The sequence below is a fragment of the Haemaphysalis longicornis genome, unplaced genomic scaffold (assembly GCF_048455015.1).
Source record: "Haemaphysalis longicornis isolate Haplotype H1 unplaced genomic scaffold, Haemaphysalis longicornis Haplotype H1 scaffold_1, whole genome shotgun sequence".
Classification (NCBI taxonomy): domain Eukaryota; kingdom Metazoa; phylum Arthropoda; class Arachnida; order Ixodida; family Ixodidae; genus Haemaphysalis; species Haemaphysalis longicornis.
The window spans coordinates 455,336,160-455,360,185 of record NW_027526203.1 but is presented as its reverse complement, the minus strand read 5'-3'; the positions used below and the strand labels follow the sequence as shown (position 1 = coordinate 455,360,185).

The following is a 24,026-nucleotide window of genomic DNA, read 5'->3' as shown; positions in this document are numbered from 1 at the left end:
TATTGAGTTTTGAGTCCATTTTGAGTTTTGAGTCCATTTTGAGTTCTGAGTACATTCTGAGTTTTGAGTCCGGGTGAGTTCTGAGTTTTGCGCTCAATGTGAGTTTGAGTTTGAGTGAGCGCAGATGTGCTGCTCAGCATTGAGTCTGAGTTTGAGTGAGTGGTGATTCGAAAAAAAAATTGTGAGTGAGTTTGAGTGAGCCGCGCCAACTTTGCCGAGGTATGCCGCACACTACCGCCTCTCTCGTCGAATGTATCCGCCCGCACATCAGGATCTTACTAATGCCGAAGATCGTCTGTGGCGCCTACTACAGATGAACACGCTTCCATGTCGCTCCGTACTGCACCATATTCACCCGAATTTATATCCGTCACCTAATGGACCTCTCCCGGGGTACGTCACGCGGCGGCCGTGACGTCACGGAAATCGCATGTGCTGGGTGTGGCCGGGAGGGTGGTTGGCAAAACATTCGGACCGGCGCGCGGAGCGTATGCAGCGAGGCTGCATTAGACGCGCGCAAAAGTGGAATTTTTGTTTACGTGTTGGCTTTTCTGATGCCGGTGGGCTGCTGTGCTCTCGGCTACCCAAATTTTGCGAGCAAAATCAGCGGCATCAGACTTTTCGGAGTCCCCACAGAGGTAAATTCGGCGTGTATTGTGGATGCGCGCAATGTGCCGAAGAGGCTGGCAGCCAAAGCAGCGACATAGTCTGCTCTTACTCGTAGCAACATTTCGCATTCTCGAACTTCAGCTGTTCTACAAAGCGCAGTCATACCGTCTACATTGGCAGTCCGCGCTGATTCGTGCAATGAAATGATACTGTTTATCAACCATCTGCTATCATGCAGCACCAGCAGAAACTTAATTGCTCAAGTGAAATAGGGGGGGGGGAGGGGTGGAGGGGGCAGACGGAAGTTTTCTTGCTGCGAAATATTGTCATGTTTTGAGGAGGTAGAGCACTGTATTAAAAACACAATGCATGCCTAACCTGCTTAGGCGACGCGAAATAAATGTTTCGACGAGCGATCCGCGATAGCCGCCTGCCGCCTGATCGACAACGACAATTTTGGTCTTTTGTTATGGGGGGATCTGTTCAAGACGAACGAAATTCATTGCTTGTAAGTACAATAAATTTTTACCTTGATCAATTATATTCTGCCTTGAGGATGCCGGAAAACTGAGATGCTTGCCGTGCTCACATGTAGCCTTCGGGGCGAGATGGGCCGCTCACGCGACTCGAAAAATGTGTTTGCCTTTAGCGAACAGACTCAGTGAATATTCATTTGTTGCGGCCTCCCGACGCTGGAGTATGCATGCGGGCGTACATGGACACTAACTTTAACTATCATGAAATAATGACTACTGAAAATATTTTAGTGCACTGTCGCAAGATATACGCACTAACCATATGTGGCTGCTATGTTACTCTCACAATGACGATGAACCATTTCGAGATTTAACTGGGGTAAAGGTAAGAAAACAATCGGTCAATCTCGTAGAGAACGACATCATTGCGATATTTTTATTGAAATAATTTTTGCCTTTTGCTCTTCATATTTTTGTTTCGTTGCTGCCTATTTTACTATTTAATCCTTTCATGCTTTACCTTTCTTTTTTCCCCTCGTCATGAAATCGTGTGTACGCCACTGTCTCCGGGCGACGCGAAGAGACCAGGAGTAGGGAGCGTTTAGCTGCCTGAGGCACCGCGCTTAGCTTAAGCAGACCTTGAAAGCAACAATAAATTAGCTTTCCTTGGTATGTGTCCGAACACAAAGAATCTTCAAAAACATTTTGGGATGCGTCGCAACAGCACCAACCTTCAGAATGACTCGTTTAGGCTGTTCTGCTGCGCACTGATTATCCGAAAGCGTCGCCGTTCAGTTGACCGTACGGTAAACGAAAGTGTTGCGGAGGTTGTAGATGCGGAAAGCTACATGGAGGTGCGACGGCCACAGCCAGGATAGCTAGACCCCCACCTGCAATGTGGGAAGCCAGTGACGGCCCGAACCAACGGCACATCGCTCCTTTCGGGCGCCGGGAACAGGGAGGATTTGCCAGGCCGTGCCGTCGGCGCAGGCGCTTTCTGCCAACCGCCACCTCACTTCGCGGCCGCCAGCAGGCGCCATCCGTCGCGCACGTGCGCTGAGTTACGTCACGTTGTTTACTTACAGGGAGAGGTCCATTGCCTGCGTGTGGTGTGAAAGACACAGTCGCCCATCTCATATGGGCATGCTCTGAAGGCCCCTTTCCTTTGACCCCCTCAGACGAGCTCTGGGAGAAAGCGCGGACCAATCAATTTTTAAATTGATTGGTCCGCGCAAGTGCAGTAGAGCGGTTATTCTTTATGTAAACAAAATGAAAACATTGTATTTCAGCAAAAAGTTCATTGTATTCACCCAAGTGCGTGCATGATTTTATGTTAGACTTGCTAATGTGGTTAGCAAGGCGACATATGTCGAGGGAAGCTTTTAATAACAATGCAAGAAAACAGACGAAGGATGAGTATGATGCGGGGTGAAGGGATATCGGCCTAGGTTGAAGGCCCGACTCTCGGTGACACACGACAATGTTTTTTTTTTCTTTTTTCTTGTTATTGGGTGTCTGTGTGTTGGGGGAGGGGTGGTCAAAAGGGGGAATCTTATGCTCTGTAAGTTTGTGTGGTGGTTGGTTGACCTGCTTGCACTATATAGCCCCTTCAGTCATATGGCAGAAGACTAATGCATTAGCGGTGACAGTGAACAGAATTTTCTTTCCAAACGCGATTATAATTTATAACTACCATAAGCTTCTGTTTCAAGTCTGTGCTCGTCCTTGTTGCGTACTTCGCTCGTGCGTGGTCAACCACATAAACTTGAGTTAAAGTATGTATTGAAAAATAGGAATGTTAAGGTTGCAAATGCCGATGCAAGCGAAGCAGAAATGCGTTTTTTCTCTCTTGCAATTCGGCTTCTTCTTCTAAAGTTGAATCAGCTGAAATAGACTGGTTAGTGATATCGGAAACTAGAAGACTTTAGCTTTCCATTGATATTAGCCATGTCTGTATTGAAGTGCAACACAAACATCTCCTAAAACTGGCAGCGCAAGCTGAGGGAGTGCGACCACCACCCTAACACCTACCACTCGCAAGCGTCCCTCACAAGAGAGAGCTATAGCAGATCGGAAAAACGGTTCCGGTACGGTACCGTCTACCGTCTGGACGCCACCATGCATGCGCAGAACCCTACCGTAAACCGGAGCAACTTGGCAGGACAGTACCGAGACGTACCGTGTCCGTCGTTCCAAAGCGGACGGCCGCTTTGGAAGAGTTGGGTAGACGTACGCTTGGCTCCCGCCTACTCGAGATAAAAAAACGCATTGTAAATCTGAGATCGTTTAAGGAAAATGAGCTTGCAACAAGTGAAGTCCGCGCGATTCTGATAGCCCAAGCCGCAAGCGAAACACGGTCCCGACCCAACTGCCGTAGCTTGTGTAGTGCAAGACGCATGTACGGTAGCTTCCTTTAGATAATAAAGGCGATCCAGCTACATAACTGGCATTAACCCCAACATGGAGCTTGTCTGTAAGCTGGCGAGTGGGGAACACGTGGTATCACTGCGAGGGCCTCTCAAATACACCGAAAAACTAGATGCAGCCCAGCTTGACATGCTTTATTTTGCACACAAGTGCCATCTGTTGGGGTGGGCGAGAAGTAAAATGTCCGCTTCATGTTCTTGGAGTCGCTAGTTCGAATCTCCCCGGGGGGGCGTTCGTTTTTTTTTTTTTTTTTCTACCGCCTTTAGCGCTTTCGAGAACTGAAAACTAATATTTCAGTACAAGAAACGCCACCAACTCGCGAAGAATTGCCAAATGGGGTCGGTTTACTGAACACCACCGTCGATCGTTTGCAAGGAGGTTCAGTTAGCCACACTGAGAGCAACCCAGTAGTGACACGGTGGCGGGCGCTGTGTCTTCGCTTCATGTATTTCAGCCCGGTGAACATAGGGCGTCCTGCCGCGGCAGATTTAACACTGCGCAAACGTCGTCGTGAAAGTTCGCTTCATGTATTCTGGCCTTTCCGGCAACGCGACGTCGCGAAGTCAATTTGCCTGTCTTGGATAGGCTCGACTTAGTGCGCTCCATTTAGCAGTCAAAATAAACATGTAGTACACACATAATGCCTTAATGGGACACTGAAGTGATTTGTTAACATTGCGAGATTACTAGCGCAAATGGTAGTCCGGAGTCCATAGGCCATGTTTCAATCATTCTGAGTGCGTTTACGCGAATTTATTTAGCAGAAAAATCGAATAGAAAATGCTGTCCTCCTCTCTGCATCCTCGCCCATTTTCTGGAGCGTTTTTGTGTGACGTCAGGAGGAGATGACTTGGCTTGACTGAGCTACTGCACGGATCGCCGACCTTCCAGCAGAGTCAGTCGGCCCAGCGTTTAGTCCACCGGCCCCGGCGGGTCGTCGCAATTCGTTCGCTCAGTTGAATTGAAGCCACGACACGTTTGTGAATGGAAGAATGTGCCTTTCTTTACTTTGTTAGTTTGTGCACTGTATCTAGCTCCAAGTCAAGGTCGCTCCACACAAGCGCTGCACAAGCGCTCATGCGACGCTTTGCTGATTGGTACACTAGTAGGAAAATGTAAGGCCACTTGAAGGTGGGAGACGAGTCAGCGAAGTCAATATAGGTACGAAGAAAATAAAATCAGCTGAAACTTTTACCGTTGTGGGGCCCCGTGTTCCCCTACGCCTCGCCTGCACATGTTTCCGCGAGCTGGGAGCCGCCATTTTGGGTAGCCGGCGCGTCACGTAGGTCGTGTCCTCTTCATGACCCCGCGCAACGCGCCGAACCGGCTCGCCGCAAACGTGTGCGCAAGGGCGTGAGGGAAGGAGGACCAGTTTGCCACTTTCCTTCGCGCCACCCTCTCCCCGACCTGGGGAAGACCTTCTCTCCCCTCCGATCTGACCTGCGGGACGAACGAGCGCTCCGCCAGGAGTCGACTGGGCGATTTGGTCGGAGTCGGTTGGCTCGGCGGTGCCTACGCGGAATGACCCGATGACGGTGAACCCAGTTGGCTCCACGGACTCTGCCCAGAGATTCTGCCCTGATCGGTCGCCACGGGATGCCTCCCCTGCTCCCGCGGCCGTGATGACGGATATCGAGGTCTGAGCCCAGCGGCTTGAGCGAGCGACAGGAGCCACTGTCTCCCCGCGAGCGATAGTCATGTTGTCTGGTATATGTCCTGTATCTGCCAGGCAATAAAGCCTCATTTTGGATTGCCGGAGCCTGTCTACCGCATGTGAGTACCCGAACCCATGCGTGAGTCTTCGGATTCCGCAGGGCTAGTGTACGGCGCGTAGCGTTCTCTAGCGAAGCTAGCCGGGGTCCTCTGCTGCTATCCCATACGTTAGCCCACACCGTACAGCATAAAACTAGGGAGCACGAAGCACTTTTTTGCGCTGGGAGAACAAGCACAGTGGTCAGCAGCATGACCACACATCTGCGAACGCTTTTCCGTCTAAGAAATGCAATTGCCAGACGTGAGATATTGTGGAAATTAGGGGCACGCTTACTGCACGAGCGCTATACAACAAGTAGTCACCTAAGCTGCTTGAAATGCTAAAACTAAATAAAAGTGTAAACTGGTTATACATTATATACCTTATATTTCTGGTGGCAGAAGCGCTGGCCCCATAGCCGAGTGGTCTGGAGCACTAGGTACCGTATGTTGTTTGCAAGTCACAAGTTCGAATCCCCAAGGGTACATTCTTCTTTCTTTTTTTTTTTTTTTTTTTTGTAAGTTGACTTTAGTTTTCGGCCTATGTTTTCTATACTGAGTTCACCATTTTTGGGCCGCAACGTTCACTGCTCCACGAATTAGTTCACAGAACGCGCGCAGGCTGACACTGACGCGCTGGCGAGTTCTCGTTGGCGTGCTGTTGCCATAAGCACCAACTGCTTGCGGGCAGTGGGCACGGGACAGACTCAACACACCCTTGGCCTGGTGCGAACACACTTTTTACGATACAGGCATGAGTGAGGCAAGCTCCAGATATGGGGGAAAAGTGCATGGCATTTGAGCGTCTGCGGTGACGTGGAGGGCGTTCATCCACTGCGTAGGCCTCGGCTAGTGGTTGCTATGATTCCAATCCGTCCTGGGAGGCTTATCTTAGGCATTTTACAGCCGACAACCTGGAAGAAGCGCGGTACAGCGATTACTGAGATATCGAGAATGCCCATCCAACGATGCCGTCGGATGTCAAGCATGTTGTTTTACAGAACCGAAACCGAAACTTGTTTGAATGCTAATCTTAAACATCGTCCAATCATGGTGCACCTCCTCCCGTCGTCACAGCCTTTAGTAGGTGCGGCCGCCACAGACCGCGCATGGTAGTTTTTCTTCTTTCGCGCTTTATAAAATAATGACCGACTTATCAGCCGGATAAACAATGAAAAGTGGGTTAAAGCCAGTCTACGCAGTGCAAGCAAAACCGGGAGCTTGACAGATTCACTTCAGTGTCCCTTTAAAGTGGTGTAAAAGTTTCTAAGCTTACAATTATCTACTTTTTTAAATCCCAATATCTGGAATTATTGCAAAAAAAAAATGCTTTTTGCTGCTTCACGCGGCGCGTTACCCAATTCGGCGCCAGACGGCGCTCCCAGTCACGGTTGGTTATGTATACGGTCCGGTAGCATGTCCGGTAGTTACGGTCTGCTATGACTCTTAAAACGTGCCTTCCCAGTACGGACCAGTAATGGGTACCGCGTACCGTACCGGAACCATTTTTCCAATCTGCTTCAACTTTGTCTTGCGTGCTAACAGATTTGTGAATTTGGGCCCTGCTTTCCAGCTTGTTTCAAGGAGCAATTGCTGGCGATGCAGCAAGCATTAGGATAGAAAGCCTTGTGAGCTGCAATAAGAAGGCTCAAAAAATTGCTTTGGCTCGTCAGCTGCTATCGCGTGTGAAATTTATTACAGTGTGTGATACAAATGTTAGTCAGAAATGCTATACGAACATCAATTTGACGTCTGCTGTGATATTTATTTTCCTTGGCACAGGTAAGGAAGTCACCAGAAGCAATACAATCCTTCATGTTGAGAAAATCCAGCATCGCTTTTATGTGCAATTATGAGCAGTGCAACGTACATGCGCAATCAAGCGCACCTAGCAACTCTGTTCTGCTGGTGTCATGTTTCTTCCATGAAGTTTTTTTAACTCCTCTTTTACGGTCACATTACAATTCATAACGAAGACTATATTCATCTGCCTGGCGACCGTTCTAGTAGGACAAACTGCGATAAATAGTGCGTTTCAATATTCCTATCCCCGGCACTGTGAATGTTTGGAACGTGCTGCCAATCGAAGCTGCAAATATTACAAATATAGATCAATTTTGTTCATTTGTGGAGTAGCTAATGGAGCTTGTATAGTATTTTTTGTTGTCATTGTAATAGCGTAAAAAGTGTCTTGCTGTGTTGCATTGTACTGTCTTGTACATTTTTTTTTTCATGTGTAGCATGTGGTTTCTAGTATTTTTTTTTTCTCTCGTATGTGCGAAGTGTGCCAATATAGCTAATGTACTATTGATGTACTTGCTATTAAAAAAGTGTTCCGTTGTTCTTCTTATTGCCCCTGAAAACATTGTATTTCTTTGACTTTGTGTATCATTAAATGCTTTTGATGTGTGCCCACTACCTGTATGGGTCTGCAGAAGACCTACAATATTGATAAATAAATAAAAATAAAATGGGCTTAATCACAAGATTAATTCTTGCTTTGCAGTAACAGTGGCCTCAGGAAAAAAAGCAGCTTGTGAAAATTTTTTTGTGTGTGTGTGACATGCACACATACTTTTTGTATACGTGTGTGGTAAAATAGTTTTCACACGATATTTTTTCTTGTTGTGTTCTTTTTTCGGGATGGGCAGTACTCAGCACTGTTTTCACAACAAAACTTCTTATTTGTCGTGTATATACTCCTCAGCACTCCACCCATCAGATACAAAAGTGAAAAGTGACGTTCGGCAAGCAGGGAAACACTTAATACAAGATAATGATTGAATAGCACTGCCACTGTTATAGTTGCAGCATTGTTTTCTTATTTTTGTTCTACGAGGCAAAAACATTTTTTTCTTCTGAGAGATGGGTCTTTAGACCCATCCCCTATGTGCATTTTTGTGTGTGTGCACATTGTGTGGGTGGATTTTTTTATATTGCTTTTAATTGTCCTTCTTATGTGATGTGCATGTTGTTAAACAACGCAGTTCCTTAAAATGGAAGCACTCGTAAAAGCGCAGGTTGTGACAGGTACTCATCTCTAAATCTGCTTATGATACATTCCCAAATGAAATTTTGTAGTTGCGGGTGACAGTGATAAAAAAAATTGGCCGCGTATCTGCTCCTTTCGTTGCAAATGTCGTCAAAAGACGATAGTCTTTATCGGCTATTGCGAAGTAAATGCCTCCCTTCGCTTTGCCGCTCACCTCTCATGTTGTTCCTCTTGCGTCGCGCTCCTCCCAAGGTAAAGACGCCAAAGGTTTGCTTAAATCATTTTAAATTTCCCGCGTTATACTGCTTCAAACCGGGTGTCTCGATGCGAACGCTGCTGTACGGCGGAGACGCGCGTTAATCGAGGCGCCCTACTTCAACGTTTATAGAACCGCATTTCCCTACTCCACGTGCGTTGCAAGCAGAACGTGGAACCTATCTAGTGGAACCTTGCGTAACTGTTGCCGGTTGATTTCTTAAAATGGCGCAAGAAGCTATAGTGGCGCGGGCGACAGTAGGCGACGGCGAAGTGAATTCTTTTTCTGCAGTTGATGAAGTATTTAATTTCGCAAAAGCAAGCATGTTTGATTTTTTTATAAAGGAACACTGCAAATATCACTTCTGTATTGATTTGCTGTCTCATATTTGCGTAATGTCTTGTTCTTCTTCAACAATGTTGACAAGTATGAACCTTACACCGGACAAAGACGGGTAGATTTAGCTGTGACTATATAAGACTAATGGGCAGGCATTGTTTTGCTTTGGCCGGGTGGCTGAATCGAGTCACAGACAGACAGACGGACAGACATACAGACATACAGACAGACCAAAATTTCTGGGTTTAAGGAGCCCAAGAAAGACTATCGTCTTTAAAAATATTTTTCATTCCACGACGGCTTACGCAGTAACTTAATGGTGTGCGAGTGGCGTACCAGACCTTTGAACATCACTCACATGTAATTGGGCAAGTAATTTTGCAAGTAATGGGCAAGTAATTTTGATGGCAGCAGTGAATTTTCTGACCTTGCATTCCAGACATATACCTTGCAAAAGCAGGCAGATCGTCATTGGGCTTTTTGGATTATGGGGTTTGACGCGCCAAGCTACACCTGGGCTATGAGGCACGCCGTAGTGGAGGGCTCCGTATTAATTTTGACCACTTATCGGGGTCCTTAACGTTCGCCCAAATATCGACGCACGGGGGGCGTTTTTGCTTTTCGCCTCCATCTGAAAAGCAGCCACTGCGTCTGGGATCGAGCCCGCTACGCCCTTGGGGCTCAACAGCACAACACCTTGTCTACTGAGCGACCGTGGGAGGTCATTGTGCTTCTTGGGGTCAGCTGTATGGAGCTGTGGTATTTCGTGGCAAGGGGGTGGATACTGTGTGGCGAATCCCACTTGTTGCATGGCCACCGTGGGGCAACAGAGTTAATGATGCTAACGCGGCTCCCCCCTGCAGATCTCCCCCCTGGTGTCCCCCGAGCCAGCCAACCCGTACCAGAAGTGGAGCTGTGGCCGGTGCACCTACCTGAACTGGCCCCGGGCGGCCAAGTGCACGCAGTGCCTGCAGGCGCGGGCGCCGTCAGCTGTCCCTCCTCCGCCCAGTCCCCCCGCGAGCCAGGAGGCCACGACGTCCACCGAGGCGGACCCCCACAGCAGCACCGCAGACCCCCGCGGCAAGTGGTCCTGCCCGTCCTGCACCTACGAGAACTGGCCCAAGGCGCACAAGGTCAGCAGCTCCTTGTCTTGGCGGCCTACTACCTGCCAACTCTCCCAAATAGTGGCCGAGAGGGGTGAATTCTAAGACCTCCTGACCGTACGGGGGGTACAATTTCCCCGCACTGGGCCCAAGCAGTAACCTGTGCGGCATAACCTGCAAGGCAGCATGTATTCTGTAAACTGTGGTGTTCTACTGTATTTTAGTGGTCGTAATTTGGTGGGGTATTAGGGGGATAAACAAAATTGACTTGTGCTCAACTACACAGCTGTGGGCCTCGTGCACTGTAGTTTTGAGGTGACATTTGGTACCACCTGGCAGCAGGGGCGACGTTATCTCGCTGATGGAAATAACTGGTGGAAATAAAGGATGTGCAGCAATTTCTGATATGACCTCATCACAAAGGCCTCAGAATTCAACCAGAAAGAAGCAGTTGTGTGTTTTTTATTGCATTAGTATAACTTCCATAATAGGAATAAATGTGTGTTTATTGTAACCTACCAGAATATACCTGAAAATGTTTCTATACTGTCAAATTGCTAATAAAAGCCAACGAAAGTACACAGGCCAGCTGCTTGCAATGCCGCTGTACACATAGCACCCCGAAAAAATATAAAAGCACATAGCACCCCGAAAAAAGATAAAAAGCACAGAACCATAGGTGCGTTTGTGTATGTGCACTCTACTTGGCGTTCGACCGCTGTGAAAAATGGCATATATCCAACAAAACAACTGAACGAGGGTGTATATTTATAGTTTTCCAAATAGCCTTCCGGTGTTGGGGTAGGGAGAATTCCCTGCATCAATAAAGATTGCCTTTTTAACAGCGAAGCTGTTTAGCAATCCATTGATTCCGGCGTTTCGCAAAACTCTGCATAACAGTATAAAGAAAAGAAATCACCGGCACCGGCAGGATTGGAACCCATGTCTGGTAGATCAGCGGAGTTAGTCAGTTGTCTTACTCACTCGGCTACGGCTATGGGGAGAGGAATCACGCCACCTGCTCGACACAGAACACGTGATAGGGTACACGTTGCACCTGCAAGCGCCTAGTTTAAGTATGCGCATTCCATTTGTTCATTCTACTTCTTCCGTTTGCTTCTTCTTTGTCGCCGTTATAGCAACAAATATGGAGTAAAGGTCGTTGCAGCAGCGAAGAAAAGGCAAATCGGCTGAAATCATTGACTTCAACTGTCCTTTTTTGATGATCATGAGGGTTACTTACAGCTTCGCTACCTTCAAGTCTTAGGCGTTAGTATGAGCTTCCTTCGTGACCACGTGAGCTCGTTTCCCTGCCGGTGAAGGACATTTAAAAATCCCCCCCGCGGTGGACAAAAGAAACTCAAAAGCGAAACTGATGAAATACTTGCTCTTTTACCCTCGTATGGCGTTAGCTGTCCAGAAGAGCTCGGAGAGCGCCAAAATTTGAATTTGTTGTCATCGATAATGTACTATCGATGGGAAGAGGCGCAGTCATGAAAGTGTTAAGGGTACAATAAATGATGGTGCTGACGACGATGATATTCGTACTGTGCTTCGGGACGTTGCTATGGGACGTTGTCTGCCTACGGAACAGGGAGCTTAATTCTTCATTGTCCGCAAGGTGGCGCTGAACACAGCACAGTTGTAAGGCCCCTTGCAGAGCAGTGGCGCCACTAATTTTGCACCCCTCCATAAATGAGTCATTTGCTTTGCATCTTTTGCCCTGCTTTCATCGCTTCACATGAGTTCTTAAACCCTATGTGCAATTACTGCTCTTAACGCAATCTCCTGTCCACTTATGTTGTACATTGTTGTTGTCGTCTGCTAGGATAGTGTTGCAAGACCATATTTTTTTGTTTTGTACTGAATCGGGCAGCACACTTTTTTTAAGGCCTGTGTCTGCACCATTTACTGTTTGAACACCCAGTCTGTTTTGAAGCAAAATTTTGTGATGTTCACAGGCACTGATGTTTCCGCACCCCGTTTGTGTTCACTTGTCGCAAGTAGCCGACGTTGTCTCGCCATTGCAGTGCATCATGTGCAGTGCCGCCCGCTCCAAGGCTGAATCACCAGGCCCAATTCGAACGCCTGATTCGGATGACCAGCGGAACAACTCCACCACTGGATTGCCCTCCATTTGTACTGGAGGAAGCAATCGCCTTGCTGAGACAACCGAGATTGAGGTAAGGGGAGTAAATTAGGAGACAACGTGGGGGGGTTTTTTAACAGTGTTTAACCTTGTGGGAGGATTTATTTTTGTCAGACAAAACCAGTAACTCTGAAGTTGCCAAATAGCTTCAGATGACCTAGTTATGCTATAAAATCCTGGTACAGTCGAACCTCATTATAATGAAGTAGTATCAGGTTCGTTATATCTGATATTCGTCGTAATGGTAGGTGTAAAAATCGGCTCTAACAACTCAGCAATCTGGCTCGCACGGAAATCCTAGATACAAAAATACATTGTTCTAGGCTTCAAATCCACTAAAAAGGAGGTAATCCTTACCTGTTTCTTGGTGGCATTTCAAACAAAACGGGAAATGGGTCAGGGCACGCAGACATGCAATTACAATAGAGAAAAGTTCGTTTACAAAACAGGCCCCCCCTTCTCTCCCTCCCTCCCTCCTTCCCTCCAACCAACCAAAGTTCATATTTGGGTCGTCACAAATGAAAAACAAACATATAGCCAGCAATGTCGCTCCATTGTCAACAACCCCCATATGTGGTTCCCTGACAAAACATACCATTAGGGCACTTGCAATTAAGGCACATTTGAAAGTAGTAATTATAATCTAATTTAAATGCTGTGTTAGTTCTTTTAAATACATAGCCTTGTCTTAAATGCAGCTTGCAGTATTTGCTGCCTGTGCGACATTTGAATAAAGTAGGTGTTATGCAGTACAGACGTATCCAACCAGAATCACTAGCTTCAAATGCGGCTTGAACTAAAAGCCAACCCCCTCTGTCCGCCTATGTGAGGTTTTCTGCTACCTTGATGTTTTGGGCCATGTTCTCTGCATTGTGCGCATCCGCCGAGTGATCTGACCGTGTGTGCGCCCTTTCGTCTTCCTTCCAGGTGCAGGTGTCCAGTGAAGAGAACCAGCCCAACAACTACTTGTCCACCTTGCGGCGGCAGGCGCGGGAGGCCGATCGGCTCTGGATGAACGCCTGCCGAGCCATTGCAGAGGGGAACCCCGAGCCCATCAGTCGCTATTTGACCTCTGGTGGAGATCCTGCACGCCAGCTGACCCTCAGTGAGGCAGGGCTGCTGTCGCGAACTGCCACCTTCGACCCTGGCTTCACCTTGGCACACATGGCCATTCGTCAAGAGGTAAGCTGCCAAGAGCCGGGCCGCAGGGCTGTACCACGGAGTTCCCCATCAAAAGAACAATCTGGGAGGGGTGTAATGTGAACTCTGAAGTGGTGCCCACACCAGTAAAGGAACCATGGGTAGTGGTGGGTTGGAATTACCGAGGTTCAGGCTGTTGCCGTAATTGCTAGAACTATAATTTCTTTTACTCAGTATGCCAAAGTGAAAAGTGACATTGCTTATAGAGTGGAGACCACTTATAGCGAATGCCACGTAAGCTGCAAAAATAGGTGTTACCCGACCCAGGATGCAAGTTTGAATTTTTGTTGACAAAAATGCCATTTTTTTACACGCTATTTTAATAGTTGTAATGTTTTCCTAGACAGAATATAACGCATGTACTAGTAAAAGCAACTTGAGATTTTGGCTATTGCTTTGAATGTGCTGCACTCAGAAGTAACCGAACATACTTTGTCCATAAAAGCTCTGTTCTCCTCTTGTTGTTCTTCACCTTGGTTCCCCAGCGCTCTCGCCTGCATATTTTGTCTGCTCGCATGTCCTTTGGCATCTTGTCAACACATATTTATATCATCCCATTTGCTGAATTGACGGTTGTAAAACGCAGAAACATGAATAATTGCGGCACGATGCCAAAAAAAAAAAAAAAAAACGGCCAATGATGGCTGGTTTTAAGTATGGACCGGCAATCGGCCCGCTGTCTAAAAAACCGGTTGGGCAGGTCAAAACCCAGTCAGGTGGGAACCCTAATGTCGAGCGGTTGTAGCTGTCTCTGCATACCGCCGGGTATTACCGCAATGTCCGTATCGTCGTCCGAAGACACAGACTTAACGGCATCTGTCAAGGGGCTGCAGTAGGAGACCAGAACCAGGAGTGACTCCTTAAAAGCAGAGCCCCAGCATGGCATTGCCAAACAGTCTTAACACAATCTTTGACAAAGGCACCACTCATCCACCCATTCTCGTGGGCTCGTACGACATTTTTAGGGAAAACTTTTTAGCTGGAAGAGTCTTCCAGCTTTCGCCCATCAGCCATGCAACACAACATCACGGTGGTGCGCTGCTCATCGTAGCTTGCAGTTCGGACTTTCGCTTGTTTTGCGTCTTTCTCATTCACTGTGTAGGCCACAGGCATGTCAAAATACACCAGGGTCTGATCGGTGTTACCGATCTGGCCCAGTCTGTACTCCTTTTCCAGCCGCTTCTTGATTACAAAGCACTGGAATGCGACTAGCTTCTCCTGAGGTCAGGGGGTAGGTTTTGGCACACAGATGTTCACCGTTGCAGGCTGAACCTGAATAGCTTCATAAAACGAGTGACCCAGCCCCTGCTGGCCTTGAACTGAGTCCGCGCGATGGCTGAATGTTTGCAATCTCCCTCACCTTCGCCTGTATTATCTCCGTCGTCATGGGCATTCCACCTTATCTTTGCTTCCGGATAAAGTCTGCGATGTGTGTCCACCTTGTGGTGTCAACCTTTCTTCGGTCCTGTGAAGGCCATTTGCTTGCAGCTAGTTGAAAGGTCCATTCCGCTGCTTCTGCCATTGGCACATGTTCTTCTAATCGATGCCAAAGTCGCGCTGTGCTGGAGGTTTGGCGTTCTGTCTGCCTCCAAAACTACCTTCCGGTTAAAAGCCGCAGTGTAGTGGCACCGCTTGGTGGGTGCAATTGTGCCGCGTACACATGTGCTTCTTGAGGTCCTGCGGCAACGTAAGCAAGCAAGCACGCAACACTGAGACCTGTGTTCACAACGTTCGAACAAAATGGAGCCTGCAAACTGCAAGCTGCAAGCTTTTGGCTGCGAGGTGGCATCGAATGTCCTGATGTAACAGGAAAGCCGCATCCTTGAATTTAAGCCGACCCTCAGCCTTCGTAAATGACTTTTTTGACAGAAGTACCGGCCTAGATTCGAGTAGATATGGTACGTATCACTCACTTCGGGCTGTCGCAACAATGCGAGCTCTGTGGCAATGTCCCAATAAAAATTCGGAGACTGTGTGTCATATATGGCAACAATGTCCTGCCGCATACACGAGCACTGCAAACTCTGGGGTTAACCAAAATAAAACACCGCAGCAATAAATAATTTGTTTGTTTCAGTTAGGCCTGAAGTCTTTCCCCTTTGCAGAGATCGTCTGCTGCTCAAAACAAAGGATGCTTCCATGCCTCCTGCTTGTCTCTGCAAACAAGACCCCACTTTGGGCGCCATCATTCTGCAGTCATCTGCACTCACAGAATGAACCCATTGTGAACAGCATTCGTGTGGCAAAGCTAGCGATAAAGGGGTGCATAAATACCCTAATCCCCATAGTCTGAGACACTCGAATTGCAGCAAGAATGTGCTACACTGCAGGTTCTCGCTAGCACCTGCCAGAAGTGGCACTAATGCGCAAAGAAATCAGCTCTAGTTCAGTTCGAGAAGTAGGACGTTCATGGTTGGTGCCCGTTGTGTTGGCAGAAACTTTTGCTGCTCGCTTTACTTGCATTGTGGGCAAGTGAATGCTCCTCTAGCAGCTTCACCTGCATATTATTGAGTTTAAAGCTCCGCTTTTCACCATATGTGCCATTTATTTTTGTGGCTCATTGCAAGACTGTGTGGCTAATGAGATGGGATCTGGGGCGAAACACCTGCTGAAGCCAAGCAGTAATAAGTGCACGCTCAACTTTGTCAAAGTCTTTTTGCAGACTAAAGGAAGGAAATGATTTCTGTGGGATCGGGCCTGTGGTGAAATGAGGCAGTGATGTGGCACATGCAGGGTTGTGCAAATACTACACTGACATTAAGACTGAATCTACTGCAGGTTGAGTGCATGCCAAATTGTAAAAAGAAAAAATGAATGTGAATGGGAGTAAAATAATGTTCAAATAAAGTGTTCACTACTGATGAAATAGTGTGGCGCATATATAAGTGGTTGTCGGACTTCTCTCATGTTTTTTAATTCCATCTTCTCAACTGTCGTAATTTAAAAATGTGATGACTCATTCTTGGTATTCACTAAAAGCATTTATGGCAAGTGCCAACAGTGCAGATCTTCCGTTTTTTACGAACAAGGTAATTCATTTTCAAAGCGTGATGGCTGTCTGGCAAGGTATAGTACATACAGAAAATAACTTGCCACATCATTCACTGCCCTGATGGGCTGCCGTGCCCCAGTAAGCTTGGTTAGAAGCAGTAATTTTGCTTGCAGGCTTGCTTAGTGTTGCTTAGCTTGCAGCTTACACATGCCAGAGGAGGCAGAGCAGTTACAAGACCACAGATAACAGCTAGTGCATAAGGCAGGACATGCAACACATGACTTGTGCACTGCTTTCTTTGTTAAAGAGGCCACCATGCAGACAAAAAACAAGTTTGGTTCATTCGAAAGATTGCCTTGTTAGAATCATACTGACACCACTTCTAACATAAACTTCACTGAAATAAGCTATATAATTCGGGAAAAGGGGAATGGCCATGCGACCCACTAGCTCATTTCCCGCACTAGAACATATGACGTCATATGCACAGCCGTGCGATTGGCTGAGGCCGGCAAAAGTAAACACAAGTTAGGCAGGGCTTATAAGCTTGCAGAACGAGCTATTTTTGCTTAAATGTAATGCATATTCATTCTGTAGCACTAAGAATGGTGGGGTAATCAATGGAAGTTACAAACGCACACGTACACATAGAAATGCCAGTCTGTACTGCTGTTAGTACTGCGCGCAGTATGCTTGTTATAGCGGCACAGCAGTCCGGCGCTTTGGGGTTGTCTCACACGACACTGGCCGATTGGCGTAAGCGACATTGTCTAACGTGACCCTGTTTGTCGAGCATACCCCAGGTTTCATGAAACGATTACTTCCTACTGTAACAAAACCTGCCAAGTGCAAACACGGTCAGAAACAAAGCAAGTGCGGACGCGTTCCCGAGTGGTATGGTGGTGCCATCTAGGAGAACTAACATTAAGCAAGGCTCCACGGTCTGCTGCAGAGCCTAAGAGCTCACAAACGTTCGCTTGAAGACCTGTGCTTGTTGCATTATTGGAGACGTCGTGAAACACTCGATGTGGCGGGTGAATCAAAATTTTAATTTAAATTGATTAATTGCTCAGTGATTAAAGCGTTTGCTGCCAGACGAGCGCTGGGGGCACTACAAAGCACCAGATTTTTCAAATGACGTATTTTGTCTGCATGGCCCCTTTAAATATGCATCAATGACCCAACTGTCAGCATCGGTGCAGTTGCAAGTGTTTGTTGTGCATGCTGCACAGGCCCACCTGCATTGTGAACTTGATGTGTGGCTGCAGTGGATGTTTTTATAGTGGAGGCAGAAAGCTAGCCGTCACGTCTACTAATCGCCTCGTAGGCAAGGTGTTTCTTCGCAATTGTAATTTGCCATACGGACCCACTGGGACATCAATCGCAGTGACCCAGTGGGCACTGGCCCCTGATGCTCCATTTCTCGGACGCATTTGAGCTTCTTGAAGGGGAATCAGTTCCGTCGCCCAAGTTTCCCCGTGATTGTGGCAATCGGGAGCACATTTGCACGTGTGTTCAGTGGGAAGGCAGGCACTGTTTGCCACCCGGTAAGAGTGCCTGCAGTGGCTGCCCTTGGGCACTGTTTGTGTTCCTGCAGCGTGATGAAATCCTGGCCCTGCTGTTGTCCAACACGGGTGTGGCCCATCCTGTTGCCAAGCGTGTTCCCTCGGACGTTGGTCGGGACGCCGCCGCTGACATCCGGCGCCACATCACTGCCTCCTTCAAGCAGAGGAAGGGCCCCTTTTCGTGTTACTTTGTCACCGAGTTTGTCACCTTTGCACTGCCCACAGGTAAGACACAGCCAAGCCGCAGTGCTGAAATTCGCAGGGTGCTTGGAACAGCTTTTATAGTACCGTGACTGATGAACCAGCTACGGAGCTCATTGAGTGCTGGTAATGTGTGACGACCATGTCAGGTGTAGAGGATTATCGGTAGTGGTTTTGCTTCGGTGAATCAGTTTCACCTGTAATAGACATTGTGAAGACAACATGCAATTTCATATCATTCAAACATTTTCCATGCTGAAATGACTGGCATTCCAATTTTAATGTGGACTGCAACCAATGAAGCTGAGTAATAAGAAAAATGAAAAAAAGCGTCAACTTACCAGATACGTTCGTATTATCTAACTCAGTGGTTCTCAAATGGTGGTCCGCGGACTCCAGGGGGTCCGCGAGAGCATTTGAGGGGTCCGCGAAGCCTCGCTCAAAACTCCCCTCCCCCCCCCTCCCGCCATTCTTTTCTCGATTTGTCTAACTAGCACTTTCTTGCAATGCAAAAAGGTGGCTTCGCCACATTACGCGTACGCTTAGTTTCTCCGCGTAGCACGTATTTTAACATCTGCTTTTTGCACACCACGCCAGCTATGAGAAGAAAAGAAACAGATACATAAAAGGCAGACTTTTAGATTCAAGAGCAAATTATTCAGCATTATGACGTGCATTGTCATTAACGTCATGCAGAAAAGGCGGGAATCGGGTAAGTGTGTGGGCGACGTAAGCTGCAAGTACAAATTGTTTGACATTACGACACCGATCAACATATGCTCCATCGTGGGGTCCCCCGTCACTTTTGCAAGCCCCAAAGGGCCCCGGGGCAGTAACAGCTGAGAACCACTGATCTAACTGATAAAAACATACGGGATTGGTTGACTTTCACTAAAACAGCCACAAATTAAGTTGTTAAGTTACATTGTTAAGTTAGTTAAGTTAAGTAAGTGGTTAGTTAGTGAAGTTAAGGGGAGACGCGGGTCTTGGAATCCCGAAATTTGGCCAAAAAATCGATTTTTAGAAATCGCCATTTTCGGAAAGTAGAGCTATTTTTCTACCGGTTAGCAAAATATCCAGACCCAGGAGTACGTATTTGAGCCATAATATCAATTTATAGCACCGACGCCCGCTAAAATGGGCCAAGATTCGACGCGAAAATAGCATTTTTTCGACGACTCGCCTCTCGGGTTCTACATGCGCCACGGCGTCCATCTTGGTCTCATTCGAAAGCGCGTCTTTTCGTTTTCAATTCCCCGCCAGAACCACTCCGTTTCGTCCGTTGGTTGCGAGTAAAACCGGGGTAGAAAAGAGACGGATCGCGCCGCCTAATTGGTTACTGACTGCACGTGACCGCAGGGCGCAACCTCATTGGCTGGGCGCCGTGGGTCGTCTGCTCGGCACTCTCATCACAGGGCAACGGCTCATGTATTCGTCTATGCGAGGACCGGCAAAAGCCCCGCATGGCGTAAAAATAAAGTAAAGATGTCTATCGATAACCGAAAGGAAGAACAGGCATTATTAAAAGCGCCTGAAATACGATTTTCTGCTCCTGTGACGACGACTTATCGCGAGAACGGCGCCGAGACGGAGGTAGGCTTAGCGCCCGCGCGGGCTGCCGAGACGATAGCGTAGCGATATGATTACGCCTGCGGGGGCACTAAGGTGCGTCTATCTTTCGATCAGCAGCAAATAGAAAGAAAAGAAATGATAAAGTGGAGGATGCCGCATGCCGACGTCGCAAGGGAAGTGTGTTCATTCTGTTATCAACGATGCTGCGGCGGTTCGGCCCGCACACCGGCGCGCGCTTCCTCGTCGGCAGGTTACCATATAGATGAGCGATTTGAGAATTATAAATGTTCGCACTGTGCACAATGTGCGTTGGTAACGTGATATACGAGTAGATTAAACCGAAAACGTGGTTATCCCACCTAGCCAAGCGCATGCACGTTACAGAACAGTGGCGGGCATTCCGTTACCAGCCCCTTCGCTGCAACTCACTTCACGCGATGCAAATCCGATTTGATTGCTACAAATGAAGCAGTAACATAACAAAATAGCGTTTACAACTGTGGTGCACGCTTGGCACCTCAGCCCTAGTCGCCAAAGAGAGACGGCGCGATGCCAACAGCATAAAAATTGAAGCAACGTTCTGGCTTTGCTTTTGTTCAGTTTTTCTGCCAGGTGCCATCTGTAGACAGAGGATTTCATAATTTTCCCACCAACTGATTTCAGCAAACTTGGTATGCTCGTGTTGAGCGAAAAGCGAGCTACATTCTAGAACCTTTCTTTTTTTCATATGCTCAATAGATAAAACTGTCACTTGTCGTAAAACTTCAACTGCGATTTTCTCAGCTTCCCTTTTTTTGCATATGTGCCTAGCCTTACAGGGGTTTTGAGGTAGTTTTTTTCGAAGGATTTCTACAAGTGTTATACCGTTGAATTCGGGATAAAATGAACTGCATGCTGAAGCTATTTTAATTGGCTCATTTTGCCTCAAATAAATGTTATGAGTTATAATTAGAGGTCATTAAGTTTTCAGAAAACTGTACTTGGCATAATTAGATTAATTCTATCCAATAAACTATCTTTACAGGAATATAAATAGCTTCAGCATGCATGGCAGGTCTTAAGCTACACACCCATACCATTTATTTAAAAAAAAATTGAATAAAAAGTTCCTTAAAGGCCCGTAAGAAATTACTTAATTAGGCTCCAGTGTTTTCCTTATAACTCAAAAAATAATTCTACCACTTGAAAACTAATTACATATTTGAAATGAGGAAGCCAAAACACATATGCACAGTGATTTTCATTATCACAGACCAATTAATAAAAAAGTTCATTTCAAGACCCACGTCTCCCCTTAAGTTGTATTGTGAGCTTGTAGTTCGAACTAATTGTGATTGAAAACTTTTAAAGGCAATTAGCAGATGTCTTCTGCGCAATAATTCATGGCTAATCGATAATACTTTCAGGGTGAAAATTCCCATTTGCCAGGGACATGATGCCATCTCAGGGCGGCTCTTTTAACAGGGCGACAAAGTCAATAATCAAAACGAGCTGTACCACTAAATGGGGCCACCGATTTTTCTCAACTGAGGTTCATGTGGACTCAAGTCATCAAAATCTAACCACATACTACATTCCTGAGCTCCGAGTTTTGTTATCTCAAGAGAGAACAGCTGTTATGCGCGTAAACCACCCTACCAGCTTTTACTAGGCTTAAGGTCCAACTTGTAACTTCTACTCATTTTTGGCAGCTTTCCAAAGTAGGTACCTCACAGTGCCCTTGCTGATGTCATGATGGAGGAGCAAGTGGGCAGCTTCAAATTCTCCCCTTTAAAATACAGTAAAATCTCGATGATATGAATCTCGCGGAACCGCGAAAAATATTCGTATCATTCGCAATTCGTATGAACCAACACAGGCAAAAAAAAAATTCAGCACTAAAAGAAGTTTTCGTTTATTTCTTTTCTTACTTTCGCGTGAAGAAATCCGTGACGTTTTTCTGCTTTTATTAACCTCCATGTCGTCGAGCTGTCCTTTCTAGACTTTAATCTCCTCACTCTCGGTGCCCTAGCTCACTAAAGGAGCGTGTTTGCAGGCGATTTGTGCGCGTCGGCGATCCTGCGCCCGCGGCCGCCTGTGCCTCGTGGCCTCGGTCAAAAAATGACGCGCGACGCGCGTGGAACTGGGAGGAGCCTGACGACTTGCGCTAATTGGAAAGTGGGCGCCTCATGGCGGTAGTTTTGAAGCGCTCGAGGCGCTGGCTGGCTCCGCCGGAAATGTTTAGGCTTAGCACCCCAGCAGATATTTCATGGGCGCTTTCACTAGCGCCGCGGATGATACTTTATAGCACCATTTCCACCCACATTATTAGCTCATTTACCACACAAGAAAATTCGTGCGTGCTTTGAGCGGCATTTTAGAAAGTGGTTAGAAGCGGTCGCTCAAGCACCCCGCACCACTTCGCGACCAAAGCTGCCGCTATGTTGCCGCGGCCGGCCGTGCCCCACGCAGCGTGCGGGTGGTTTCGCGTTTTTGCACGCAGAAAACAACAGCCCGGCCGTTCCTGGAGAAAGAGCGACAAAGAGGGTAGAGAGAACCCGTACTTCGCCATCGCTTGCTCGCTCGGCAGTCGGGCGCCTCGCTGGCTCGTTCATATCATCCGCCGGGCCGCGCAGGTCCGTTCGTAAGAGCCGAAATTTTCCCCATTGAAAACAATGCAATTTCGCCGGGACTTGTCAGAAATTAGTATCATCCCGAAATTCGTATCGCCCAGAATCTTATCATCGAGATTCCACTGTAAAAGCAAATTTCTCAATGATGGCCACAGTGTTTCCCATTGAACACATTTGAGGCATAAACTGTCCAATTTAAGTGTCCATTTAAACTGTAAAGCAAATTTGTATGTTGTCTTCGTAGTCGCTCTAAGGAGCTGAATGAAATTATTTCACATCCAGGGCAGCAAGTGGTATACAGTCCAGTCCCTCTCTGCCGTTCATGTGCATTCCACAAGGGCTTCACAGCTACTCAGGCAGAGAGGTGGCAAATGACAGACCAAATCTCTGGCAGTATTTATTGATCAAGGGATCCAGGCAGAGGTCAAGCAGGTTCCACTCGTTGGCATTCTAGGCAGCCTGTCTGAGTGGGGGCACTTCTCTCTCCCATGCAAGTGGGTAGGGAAGTTGCGTGGGCACGACCTGGCAGGAAGGCTAGCATGAAAAGCATCATGCCAGGAATCGGGGAGATGAAAGCTAGTAACTAGTAGGATTTCTTTCATTACACTACAGTGAGTTGCCTTCCAGCAAGGACGGCTACTAGGCAGTGCCTAAATGCATTCCGTTTCATTAGTGTGGCCGTGTGAAATCGGCACAGGCAGGATGTCAGTCATGTCGCCGTTTGGGTGTGACGTCTACATTTGCCAGGTGACAAGTCAGAAGAGGTGTGCCATTTGAGCTTTCACAATGTGCATGCTGTTGGGAGCCAGAATGCAAGGAAGGGAAAGAAATTGCGTCATGAAATGGACATCCTCTTTGTTTGTTGTCCTTAGACTTGATCTGACCCTAGGTTGGTGATTGACCATTGCTGCCTCATTGGTGGCGAATCTGTTCCATGGGTTTGTGTGCATGTGCGTGAGTTTGCTTAGGTGTTTATAAAGTCCATCTGACAATTTGCTTCCATAGAGAAACATCACACAGGTGGATCTGCCCTCTCGTCTGTTCCTGCATATTCAGTGGCTGAAAGTAAAACTGATGTGAATTAATGGTTCCATTATTCATTGTGAGCAACTGATGAAGTAGTCTTCATAGTTGCTGGGCTAACGTGTGCACACAGAAATTAACAGACACCGAAAGTTGGTGCCAATACTTGTTTCAATGTATTTTGTCAAAATGCATGCAATTTCTCTTCTACAATTGACATTTTTGCTATTTTCTTTCCCTTTCCTGTTCATTTGTAGAAATCAAGGAATTTCACCCATCTGTGCAGAAGGTTTTGTTCGATGAGCTGCTGGATCAGGATGTACAAAAAGGTGAGTTGGTATCAAAAAGTTAGCCCTGTTTGTAAGTTAAATTTCAGTTGCTCGTTTCTGTTTTGCAGCTTGCCAAAGCTGAAATTAAATGAGCATCGTTTCAGTGGAAACTTACCAGATGTTTGCCAAACTAGCTAAATAGGAGCTTTTTTTTCTTTTTTAAACTTCAGGTAACAGACATTAAAGTTTTGTTAAAAACAAAATGAAAGAGAAAGCAATATGGCAAAGTTTGCAACCCATTATTTTTGCAAATTGTGCACTTCCAAAAGTTCAGGAGCTTTAGGAGCATGCAAAAAGTGAGAGTGCACTGCAGTTAACAATACTTACATTCTTTGTTGCTCAGATTCTATCCAAGTAGAAAGTATATTTTATTGCAAGTAGAAGAGGCCGCATAGGTGTTACCTTATAATATCTATGTGGCTGTTTGCA

At 46.9% G+C, this 24,026-nt stretch overlaps 1 protein-coding gene across 2 annotated transcripts in view; it reads left to right on the top strand.

Annotated features, from left to right (window-relative positions):
* Trbd (ubiquitin thioesterase trabid) overlaps positions 1-24,026 on the top strand; it is a 61,008-nt gene that overhangs the window by 11,181 nt on the left and 25,801 nt on the right. For both annotated transcript variants that reach the window (XM_077687848.1, XM_077687849.1), the window contains exons 3-7: positions 9,715-9,984; positions 11,985-12,137; positions 13,031-13,285; positions 17,893-18,085; positions 23,526-23,597. In XM_077687848.1, coding sequence (XP_077543974.1) covers positions 9,715-9,984; positions 11,985-12,137; positions 13,031-13,285; positions 17,893-18,085; positions 23,526-23,597 — 943 coding nt within the window. The remainder of the gene's footprint in view (positions 1-9,714; positions 9,985-11,984; positions 12,138-13,030; positions 13,286-17,892; positions 18,086-23,525; positions 23,598-24,026) is intronic.